Source organism: Chrysoperla carnea, chromosome 5, assembly GCF_905475395.1.
Source record: "Chrysoperla carnea chromosome 5, inChrCarn1.1, whole genome shotgun sequence".
Taxonomy (NCBI): Eukaryota; Metazoa; Arthropoda; class Insecta; order Neuroptera; family Chrysopidae; genus Chrysoperla; species Chrysoperla carnea.
This window is the reverse complement of record NC_058341.1, coordinates 48,138,998-48,151,756: the sequence shown is the minus strand read 5'-3', so window position 1 is coordinate 48,151,756 and position 12,759 is coordinate 48,138,998. Positions and strand designations below refer to the sequence as shown.

Here is a 12,759-nt window from a genome sequence, read left to right as displayed (position 1 = left end):
TAAGATGAATCCGCATACTATCTTTATAAGCACTATGGAAAATTTTTTTTTTTTACTCATGCGGATAAAAAGTACTTTCTCTCTGTTCTATTTTCGTGAAAAGCTTTATGCTCAATACATGTGCTACAAATAAATTTTACGCGCTCATTGATAAGCCATTTGTCGTTGCACGGACAAACGTGAACAAAGAAAGAACTTATTTCGCATTCGTAAAAAAAAATTATTTATCGCAGTCGTTGCGCCTGGAATTTTCTGTGCCATTACAGGTTGTTACCTGTTCCAGTAGTACATGGCAATAACCAAAATATGATGGCATTACCGGTATTGCATTCTTAGGTATGTTCTGAAACTAGTTTTACCGCCAGACTAGTTAGTAAAAAGGGCAAAAGCATACCATATTACTGAGATAACTCTGATTTTTTTTAAATAGCAGTCGTCGCGATAAAAGTTTATTTTGCGTTTTGCTCGCAGGTGAGATTATACAAACAAATTTTAATTTACTGTGTGTATTTCGAAAATAATCCCGTTAAGCAATCTCTTGAAAGCGGATTCTGGAAAAAAGGCTTTCAAAATCTTAAAAAAGCGACTGCAAATGCGCAAAATGCGAAAAATGGATATTTTTTTTTAATTCTGACGCATCTCTTATTGGTTCAATAAAACTTGAAGAAATCTTAAATTATTTCTGTGAGAAATATTTCATCTAATATTAGTCCCAATAGTGAGTATCTTTAGAAATTGTGAAAAGTCAAGCATGCATACAACCTTAAAGATTAAGTCTGAAGAGTGAAGATGTTTTTCAATGAAAATAAATCGTTTAATGCAGTTTTCCTAATAAAATCAAAGTTTCCTGTAACTAGATTTAAATGAGCGTCTGGAATGTTTCTCTTGAAATATTCTTTTATTAATGACACCTTATAAAAAACCGCTTTAACAATTATTTTAAGGAATATAATAGCTTATTTTGAGAGAGCTTTCCATAAGAAAAAGCCTATTTTGACCTACGGATCCATAGAGTGAAATATATTTTGTCTTATCCAAATTTTTTTACATAAAAATTTTTGTATTTTTATTTAAAGTACTTATAAATTAATAAAGTTTTTTTCTGTTTGGGTGATGTGGGGTTATGGAAGATAATTAGTACAAATTTGTACTTGTATAATTTTACAATTCAAGAAATTATTATTTTTAATTTTGTTTTACTGTTTGTTTTTTATGTAAAAAAATAATATATTTTATAAAACATTTTATACTGCATACGTTTTTTATTAGCTTAAAGAGGTTTGTTTGTCAACGGAGGATATTTTTTAGTTACGGTAGGTATTTGAAGATAAAAACTGTTTTAATGATGAATTCATTTGGAAATACTAAACTGTTAATTTCGACACGTTCGTGGATATTAGTTGATTATTGAATGTGTAAAATAAATGGTTTTATCTCACATGGATGAAAAATGGAAAGAACTTCCAAACCAGTTTGAAAACAGACGATTTTCCGATATAAATAAATAGAAAAAAATTAAATCAATGAAATTTATAAACAAATAACCACAAAAACCGTCTGGTTGCAACTGCAACGTAGTTTTAAACTGGTTTACTAAACTTTGAACCTCAGAGATATAAGAGGAAAACTATAAAATTTTCCAAAAACATTTTGAATCATCAAAATTGTAGCTGATATTTTCCTACAGTTAGTTATTCATGTATAAGGAAGCAAATGTTTCATGAAATTGGTAAATTATAATTTAAAGCTTTCTCATCCAAAAAATAATATTACTATTAAAAAAAACTCGAAAACAAAATATTATACATATATCGTATCAACTTACAACTGCAACACAATATACAGTGTGGTTTTTCCGTGAGTACACTGTCCGTTTTGATCAAATACTAAGGTATGTGACATGTGCACGATAGGTTGCGTACAAAACTTAATTCACAAAAAAAAAGGGGATGTAATATAACTTTTGTTTTATACTAATATAAGTAGCCAAATTGTGTTTTTTTTAATAGTTTTTTGCATTTAGGTCACTCCTTCACACTATGATAAAACACATCCTCTGTTTAAGTGGTGTTTTATTATTGAATGAATTTTATTTTGAACAATTGTATTTTCTATTAATTGATTAATATAAGAGTAGGTTAATTAACTCATTGTCTTCTTTTTTTCTCAGCGTATTCAGGAAGCGAAAGTTGAGGACAATTAAAGAACACCTGAGTATCATACATGCATAATAAAGTAAAGAAACAGTAACACTGATATTTTAGAGGTTTTTTATGTGATGTCGTAAATAAACACATTTTTGTATATAAAAACATCCTTTATTATATTTAGTATCAACATTTCATCGGTGCGAAGCCGGGGCGGGTCGCTAGTAGTGAATAACTGTTTAAGCAAAACATGATTCAACCTTTTTATTTGATGATCTGTGTGACTATACGTCACATAAAATTAAATGTGTAGAACTTTATATTATCAAACCATCATATCAACTTGGTTTTTTTAAATTTTTGAAATAAACAAACTAATGGGCTTCAGCCTAAACTATGTTGAATCCAAGAGGACTGCAAGAAATGCATCCCTTCCTCCCAAAAACAACTAAATATTATACACCATAATAGATTAATAATTTCAAACCCACAACCCCCATCCTTCCAAGAATAGACTTAGAATTGGCCAATTGTCTTTATAAAAAATAATAATAATGCCAAGGAACAAATATTTGATTTTAATTTTTACGTCTATCTCTATACAATAGATTTGTTAGTTTATAATAAAAATTTTTTTAAACATATTCCAATTATTATAGTTTTTTCTTCTTATTTTTATGTAAATTTGAAACAAATAACAATACATCTCTTTTTGTTCTCTTCTCTTTTCTCTCAACACACAGCACATCCGAATCAGAATACTACAATTTGAGATATTTAATAATTATATAAATATTATTATATTTTGATATTCATATCCTTTGGCGATTCGCCAATCATATTATTGATGTTTGAATTTATAATATTTTGTACTGTATGTGTATGTATGTATAGTTTGACAACTTATAATATTTAAAAATAGGTTCACTTATCCAAAACTAGTATATAACACGCAACAACATTATATTTCTTTTTAAAAATCATATATTTTTTGCATTATATATATTATATTAACTGTGGTACAATTGGAATACTATAATTTGGAAACAATTTACAATGCTTCGTAACATCTGGAGTACCACAAGGAAGTGTCATTGGTCCACTGCTGCATGTATTATACACAGTAAATCTATTTACTCGTAATGGAATGAATATTGAATTTACCATATTTACGAACAGGCCTGGATTTACATATGGGGCCACATGGGCCATAACCCTAGGCGGGAAATTGATTGAAAGGTCAAAATATTTTTGCGTACATGTGAATTTGCTTTCTGAAATAATGACCAATTCTTAAGAATTAAGCACCAATAAAAAAATTTTGCGTGGAATTTTTCTCTTCAGCGTGGAACTTCATAAAGTTCGTTAAAAAATTCTAAGAATGGTTTAGTATAATCCATATAACAAATAACAACCTGGTCAATATTGGTTCATCTTGGGAGGATTTTTCGTTTCAACATCTGGTCGCTGTTGTTATAGTATCATGTTTAGTCCTTATTTGGATCATACCCTTTGATAATGCGGGGCTCGTTTTTTACTTACTTGAGAATATATTTAATACTAGCTGGGAACTACCCGCTTTGCTGGGCAACATCCCCACTTGCACCCCTCCCTCCACATTTCCTTGCGTTGGATAACAGTTTTGTAATGTACACGTCATGCTCTTTTATTTGATACCCCACTTAGGTATATTTGTAAATATTCGATATTTCCTTCCCACTTTTTCGCTACACCTTTCTACCCTCCGAAGGTTAAAAAAATTTCTAAATGTAATTTAAAACATTCTGACCAATGTTTTAAACAAGTTTTGAACTATTAAAAGCCATAAATGAAAAATATGAATTTTTTATTCATGAACACCCCCGCAACCCCCCTTGTGGGTGGAATTTCGTAAAATCCGTTCTTAGCTGACCTCTACTTGGCAAAAGGAATATTCCTGCCAAATTTCAAGTCTCTAGGTCTTATAGTTCCAGAGATATCGTGATGAGTGACTATCTATATCTATAGAAAGTCTCCTATATATTTATAGATAGTAGTTTGTGACAACCGGGATTTGAAGATTGGATGTTTCAATTTTATTGTCAAGCTTGGTATTTCCTACTTGTGTCTACTCTCGACTCGAAAGTTCTTAACAGCTCTTGACTCCAGCTACAGCTTTTAATAAAAAGTCTATTATTTCCATTCTTCTCTTTCGTGAGACGGTTACCAAAGAAAAGTAAAATCGAGTTGACGGGTTTTTTCCAAGAAATTTCCTCTTCGTGTACGATTTGTTGTAGTTGGCTCATTAAAAACACTCAACTTTAGTAAAATTCTGTTTTTAAATTTTCCCTAATACGTGCGTTCTTCCCACGTTATATTGTACGATTAGTATATGTGTGTTTTATATATTATGTACTTTAGATGCATTTTGATAATATACAAAATATATACCGAATGTTCAAGATTAGTTGTAAGTTCTTCTACATTACGATTGAAACTGATTTTATTTAACTGGTACCCACAATTTCGCTGCATGGTTTAAACTACTTTGTTCATGGCGAATTCTATGAATTCTTTGTTCATGGCGAATTCTATGTTTGACGAATTCTATATATACATTGTATATCGAAAGAGAATCAATAAAATATTATTCTTATTATTATTATTATGGCAAATTTCCCTGTGTCACTCTTGAGCGTACGTTGTATTGCTTGTTATCATTTTCATCATTCCTGTATTCCCACTAGTTTGGCTAAGGCGTACTACAATACATCCTCGAAAATTTATCATCGGGCTCGGTTTTAAGCAAAGGTCGTAACTTGTCGCCATTTGTGGCTCCAGGTGTAAATAGATTGATATTAACAATTATTTTTTATTTCCAATAGAAATAAAAGTCAAAAAAGGAGTTTATAAATATATTTTTTACTATCATTCTTTGCACAATGTCTCTGTATTTAACAGTAAATATTGATAAAATGTATTTCAAATGATACATCCTGTATCAGATTTTAAAAAAAATTGTAAATACATTTTTCATATCAGAAAAGTATTATCAGATGGTCTTCATTTTTGAATACAATAATAACATTTCTCAATGTTCTTAAAAATGTATAAGTATTGTTTTGTTTGAATTTTAAATTGTATTTCGATAACGAATCAACTTACTACCAGAAGAAGAAGAACGTGAAGTACCTACAATATTAGAGATTAATACATTCATTTATATTTATCCCTCACGACACGCCATCCATGGCGCTGCTGTTGTGTATTGTCTCTTTTAATATATCTTTATGATGGTAAAGAGATATACGTGTACAATTTATTTGTGATGGAACGTACCACAATTACTTTAGTTCACAGTTGTTTATACTAAACATAAATCGCTTTAACATATGAGTTTTTCGTGAATATTTCATGCAGAAAAATAGTTATCCTCCCTGATTGTCAAGCAGCAATAAAATACCCAAATTTGAACTTCCTATTGATCGTCTAACGTAGCATAGAACTATTGGTCTTCTCTACATAAATTATCTTCACGTATAAATTGTTAAAGTATAAAAAGACTTACTCAAATAGTTCAATCATTCTTTGAAAACCATTCTTGTTTGAAATGTCAAAAATCTTAAGTTAGATCTTAGGTAGATAGGTAGGTAGGTAGGTATATTATAGGACAGATCCGATAGGTAGTTTTATATTGTGATACCTTATACATGGTGTCCCAAAATTATGGAAACTCCTGGAGATCTCGCAGTCAGCAGGGGAAAAAAAGAAAAATACCGTATCCGAGATATTTTTTGATGGGAAATCCAATGGTTACCTTAGATTTGACCTTGAATATAACCTTAAAGCTACAGCGAACCAAAAATCGATTTTTCTAATGGAAATACCCTTTTTTTATTGTGGATTTGGAAAGAGCAGAATATTTTACGTCCAAATATGACTTTGACCATGACCTTCAAGGTCATTCCAATTTCAAATATTTTATTTCATAAGTAACTCTAAAGCAAGAGGAACAATCCTAGCCAATAGATATCATGGCCAAACAAAGGCAAGGAGATATCATGGCCAAATAATCTTGGGGGTTTCAATACTTTTAGGGCCACCTTGTATGTGTTTTATCACATTTTTGGCTGATTATTTCAGTTTCTCAATTAATTTGAAAGGTTGAGTATACCTCAGTATACCATCACAACTATTAATTAAATTAATTTTTGTTGTAACGGCGAGAATGTAACTACCCTACGCATACCATGTACGGAATTAATCACACTTTAACCAATTCGTATAGCCACTAGGTTTGGCGTTACATCCTAACCTAAGGGCTTATTTTCCACATCGTTATGAAAGCAATCATGTTTAATTACATTCTTTTTATGATGACTTCGTACTAATCATATTTTATCTTTAGTAATTATATTATCTTTTTGATTACAGATAATGTGAAAGGTGGCTTTTCAATGTAATGGAGGTGTGGCCCGCCCCAGCACACAGTAATAACAGCATACATTTTAGTGTGGCGGGCAACGCATCGGTAACAAACAATAATAATTCAACAAACAACAATCGAAGCTCTACAACATCACCCAGTGTGGTCGGTGGTAGCTGCAGTACCCAATCTGCAACAATGGTTACTTTAGACAAAGCATCAACACCAAATAATAATGGAGGATTCACTAGTAGTAACACGGACACAAGCAATTCAAATAGTGCACATGATCAAGCACAATTTGAGGCAGATAAACGAGCAGTTTATAAGTAAGTAATTGATCAATGCTTATTAGCACTTTGAAGCAAAATGACTACACTGAATGTGTTAGGAAATTATGGGTCTCAACACTGATACAGGTTTAAACTTGATTCTTCATACAGCAAGCACATATTCAATCCAGATTTCTATTAGAGTAACCACAATTCGGGAATTATGAAGGAACATGATTGACGAGGAATTATTATAGAGATCGGGAAAATCTAAGAACTATTGATTATAAAAAATCTTGAAAACCGTTTTGTTCAATCAAATCACAATCAAACTTTTGTCGATTTTACTTGTTTTTTTGGGGATTTTATATCGTTTCGGATATTTTTGGATCAAAATTACTGCATATAATGACTGTTATCAAATTTCGAGAAAAAAAGACTGGTTATGATTTTTTCCTTTTTAAGAAAATTTGTTTATCTCCAATTTCGATAAATTTCAATTTCATAATATAATTTTGACGCAAAAAAAAAAAAAAAAAAAAATTAGTTCATTTGACGACAAGGTAAATTGTTCTCGAAGTACCGACAAAAATTAATTCAAAATACGAAATTTCAAAGAAAATTTTGGATGATAGTAAAAAATATATTCGCTCAAATGAACCCGCTTTTTTTATATGCCGAATCTTATTCAACTTCTAATTCCCTTAAGGCAATTGCAAATAATCGAGAAAAATTGTTTGCTTTCTATTTCGATACAACTACCCAAAAAATTAAAAACCCATAAAAGGAACAAATTTTGACATATCGTCCGAAAGTTCATACGAAGGCCCATTTCTGGGATTGATTTCAAACGTTTTGTTAGAAAATATTTGTCCAATAATCAAACAAAATGAATTTTCGTGATGTTTGGGTCCTAATTTGGATATCTTGCAAATTTTTAAGTTGAAGGATTAAATTTCAACAAACGGGCCTGCAAGAAAAATCGTAAAAATTACAAAAATTTTGCTTTCAAACTGAATGATTATCAATTAAAGAGTTATCAGTATACAAAATACGATCATTTGATCATTTTAGATTATTCGATATATCGCTATCACCTACGAATTTCTAAAAATTCAGGTAACAGTTTGATAAATTATACTGAATATCCGAGATCTATCAGCGAATCTTGAAAGTTTATTCTTGTGGCCACTTTGTCTTTGCTTTTTTGTTTTCTTTAATTAACGTATTTTGTTTTAGACATCCATTATTTCCATTATTGGCATTACTGTTTGAACGATGTGAATTAGCAACACAATCATCGGAAGCGCAAAGTAGTGATTCGTTTAATTTAGATATACAAGCGTTTGTGCAGCATCAAGAACGTGATCGTAAACCATTTTTAACAAATGATCCCGAAATTGATGGACTGGTAAGAACGATTTATTTCAAGTTTGTATTTCAAATTGCGCCATTTAAACCATTTTAATTTTCTAGATGATTAAAGCAATTCAGGTATTGAGAATTCATTTATTGGAATTAGAAAAAGTTCAAGAATTATGTAAAGATTTTTGTAATCGTTATATAACATGTTTAAAAGGCAAAATGCAATCGGAAAATTTATTACGATCAGATTACAATCAAGGTATTAATTTAAGGGTTGTATGTTTAATTCGTAAGAATAATTTTGCTAAATTTTAGGAATTGGAGGTATTGGAAGTTTAGAAAATAATAACAACATGATGAATCATTCTGAGAGTGGTTCAAATTCAAATAGTCCTATACAATCGTATGCCATTAGTCCAAATCAACAAGTAAGTAGTTATACAATTTGGCTCGATTACGATTTCCATTGCGTCACAATAGGCTTTTGTCAAACCTACTTTCTTTTATATCTCGATTAGTTTTCGAGAAGCCCCTGCAATAATCGGACTACACTGAAAGATCCAGTGTCCTGTAATAGCCGCAACAATTTTGCTTATTTTAGTTTTATTTTGACGAATTTTCATAAGAATCGTAGCCAAATTGCCAGTGGTGAAATTGAAATCGTATCCAAAATATTGAAAATTAATCATTCTATTGTGTGTTTACTTTTCTTCCAGATGTTACCAGCTCAAAGTAACAACGAACTAAGTGACGGTCCATATGTATCTGATGCCCAAAGCTTAATGCATTCAAATGCCTCAAATGATAACAGCTTACATTTACCACCAACGACAGCTGGTGCAATGAATATGTCCACAAATGTTTTCCCGCCACAAGCACATGTACAAAATCCACCAGGAGCGTATCCAGCATCCGTTGCCAATAGTCAAACACCACCTACAGTTCCCCCACCAATATATGATAATCATATTATACATGGTAGTACACCATTAGGACAAATTGGTGTTAGTGTATGTCCAATACCTTCAGAAAGTAGTCTATTATCGGGTCAATTATCACCAGCACCAACTACACCAGGTGGTTCAGCGGATGACTGTGATAGTGATTTTACAAGTCGTGCTAGTTCTGGTACACATTCTAGTAGTCGTAAACAAAAACGTGGTGTTCTTCCAAAGCATGCAACAAGTGTAATGCGATCATGGCTCTTCCAACATTTAGTTGTAAGTAAAAGCATATCTTTTAGGATACAACCTGATTTGGATAACCGTGGATTTAAAAGTACCCACAATATTTTCCCGGAAATTTGGAAATTGTCTAGGTTGAGATCTACGACGACTGAAAATACCAAACTCATATTCTTGCTTATCCAGGTTGAACTGCACATAGATCGTATATGCAGTTTAAGATTGAATGTTTATCGAGATAAACGAGCGATTTAAGATTCACGTGTGTGATTCACAATCGGACGCGTGAAATCTCTCTTCAACTCTTTTATTTTAACTCAATTCTACTTTTTAAACATACTCTGATATATTAAAACAGAAAATAATTTCCAAAATTCCACTAATTTTTAATGTTATTTATTTATAATTAAATAAATTACAAGTAGAAATTTTTATAGGATATTTTTTAGTATTAAAAATAAATATTCTAAAATAGACAGATCATTTTGGTGGAATTTTCTAACTGCCAGATTATCAAGAAAATTACAAGAAAAATAGTTTTTCGAGCATCTTGCAGGATTAAAATTCCTCGCAAATGGCCTGGCTTGTTTATTTTCTTCATTTTTCAATATTTAAGTTTACTTAAAAAAAATACTACTTGCCTCAAAGATATTTTTTGAAATAAAAAAAATTATATGTTTGATAATATATAGGGATTCTAAAGATACCGCTATCCTCCAGCCAGTTCTGCAGTTTTGTATTAGGATATTATTTAAGAAGTATCTGAGATCTGACGAATTTTCAGAATGCCTCAAACACCCACCCAAAAATCTTCCAGCTCTCGGACTAAAACGCCCTTGTCATATGTTACAAGTGGAATTAAATAATGATTTTATATTCAATGAAATGAATAAAAAACGATCAAATTTAAAGTGTTGTGTTGTTAATGGTGAAAACACACCTAATAATAAATAAGTAATAATCAAGAATTGCAATTTTACCGTTTTCTTGGATATTCATACGAATTATAGACAAACCAATACCACAAAATAAAACATGAGATGACATTCTACTTTCCATTTTCCTCATAACAAACTTAGTTATAAATAAATATCATTAAAAATTAGTGAAATTTTGCTAATTATTTTTTGTATTAATTTAACATGGATTTCCACGAACTATCGCTTGACACAATTAATACCCTGATATATATTTCATTTATTTTTTAGCATCCTTATCCTACAGAAGATGAAAAACGAAATATAGCTGCACAAACGAATCTAACCCTACTCCAAGTAAATAATTGGTTTATAAATGCAAGACGACGTATCTTACAACCCATGTTAGATGCAAGTGTTCCTGGTGATAATACAAATGCGCAAGGTAAATTTATATATTCTTGAAACGAATTTTCTTTTATTTCCATGAACATGAAAATACAGTAAAAGTTTCAGGTTCAAGTCAAAATAACAAGAAAAAACATAACATCAATTCCAGTAAGAGATTTTGGCCAGATAATTTAGCAAGTTTGCAACCAAATGCCGGTACCAATTATTTTTTGTTTAGTAAATTTGACTTCGGATTCTAAATTGAATAATAAACCTATTTCATAATTTTTAGAATTATAAAATTTGAAACTTATGTTATACATTAAATATCCCAGGGATGTTTCGAAATAATTAGTTCGAAGTTTATAAAAGTGATAAATTTTATTAAATTTAACAATTTTGCTTTCGAATAAACTAGAATTTTTAACGAAACTACATTCTATTCTTAAAGTTTGACCCTGATCGTCTGTCTATATGCCCACAATCGTAAAGAAATTCATACTAATATAAAATGTGAAAGTTTGTGTATTTATAAACTTTTCATGTCAAAGTCGTTGAATCGGTTTTGATACAATTTGGAGGGAGATTATGAATTTTCTCATTCGCTGAGCTAATCTTGAAGAAAGTTGCAAGGGATATAAATAGATAGATAGGCTTGTATTTAGGACACAAATTTTCGCTTTTCTATCGCGGAAAGTTATCTCAACCTTAACGTGTTGCCGAGTCATAGAAGCATTAAAAATGAAGGACTTTACTCAAAATTTAGGCAAAATATTGTTTCGTTCAATAAATGAAAAGGCGTTTTAGTTCAAATAAAGGCGTAAAAGCACAGAATGAGTACATTTAAATATTAAACCAAAAACTTCAATTACTGGATTGTGTCCACGGAAAGGTAAATCTGAGTTTGTGGCCAGCATGAATGTCTCTCATTCTTTGAAATAGAGATGAAAAGTTATATTGGAAGTATTGAAAAGTAATGAAGACCTTAAAAGTTGAGACTCTTTATATTTTAACCTTCTGAAATTGAGTAAATAATCTAAATTTAATCTTAAAATATTTCATAATTCGAGATAAGTCATTTATCCGACTACTGCGAAAAGTTTAATTTGATTCTATTTAACACTTGTGGAATTTCGAATTAATTAGTACACCCCACGAAAATTTTCTAGATCAACAAACGTTTATTACCTAGAAAATATCGGCGCTAATCAAAAACTCTGTGTATCTTAGAATGTATAACATAAGGAACTGCATGAAATAAATAATTATCCCAAAATGTTCTAGGTGTATTATCAAGTTCCGACGATGATTGTGATTCATATAGTTCCGATGGTGATGAAGGTAATTTAGTAATTGATGCTAGCAGTCAAGGTGCAAATCCACAAGATTTACATAATCGAAACCAATCAACCGTACCTCCTCCAATTATTGAGCCATCCACGACAGCTGGAGCAGCGTATTCAAATCATAGCTCTGAATCTGAACATCAGTAGTAAGTCAATTCTTAAAATTTAAAAAGCAAAAGGTCGAATTAAAACTCTAATTTTTAATTTACATTTAAAACCATTTTCGGTTTATTGAAAACTTGTATACGTAATATATACCTCACTGAAATGAAAAATAATTCAATCAATAAATTATATATTTCTAATTTGATTTGAATTATAAAATATTATAAAGAAAAAGGAAAAAAAAGTTTTATAATAAAGTGGTGCATTTTTTTAATTAAATCCCCATAAATTATTAATGCTTACAAAATTCATTTAGAGATTTGATTGGATAAATTCAAAAAACTTTAAGAGGGCCATGTTAAACATTCTTAGTTAAGAAATATTTTCTAAAATTAATGATTTATTACCAAAAGTATTGATAGTATTAGCATTTAATTCTTCTAAAATTTTCCATATCTAAAATGGTGTCTTAAAACCTACTTTTTTATTTCAATTAAAATTATTAAACGCTGATTTTCCACATCTTGAGAGTTTTTAATATCTTAATAATGATTCCACAGTGCAATCATTATAATATCTGATATTGGCAGGAGAATGTTTCCATCAAACTCTACAAATAAAATAATAA

The 12,759-nt window shown here is 30.3% G+C and overlaps 1 protein-coding gene across 4 annotated transcripts in view; it reads left to right on the top strand.

Moving 5' to 3' along the window:
• Positions 1 to 12,285, top strand: part of LOC123300907 (homeobox protein Meis3-like) — an 89,971-nt gene extending 77,686 nt beyond the window's left edge. Inside the window, exons 2-9 of one of the 4 annotated variants that reach the window (XM_044883576.1) lie at positions 6,561 to 6,881; positions 8,064 to 8,235; positions 8,301 to 8,448; positions 8,514 to 8,617; positions 8,906 to 9,409; positions 10,582 to 10,735; positions 10,795 to 10,896; positions 11,965 to 12,285. In XM_044883576.1, the coding sequence (XP_044739511.1) occupies positions 6,589 to 6,881; positions 8,064 to 8,235; positions 8,301 to 8,448; positions 8,514 to 8,617; positions 8,906 to 9,409; positions 10,582 to 10,735; positions 10,795 to 10,896; positions 11,965 to 12,173 (1,686 nt within the window). In that variant the 5' untranslated portion in view covers positions 6,561 to 6,588 and the 3' untranslated portion in view covers positions 12,174 to 12,285. Of the gene's footprint in view, positions 1 to 6,560; positions 6,882 to 8,063; positions 8,236 to 8,300; positions 8,449 to 8,504; positions 8,618 to 8,905; positions 9,410 to 10,581; positions 10,736 to 10,794; positions 10,897 to 11,964 lie in introns of all 4 variants that reach the window. The other 3 variants (XM_044883577.1, XM_044883575.1, XM_044883578.1) reach the window with 3 other exon arrangements.
• The last annotated feature ends 474 nt before the right edge of the window (positions 12,286 to 12,759 follow it).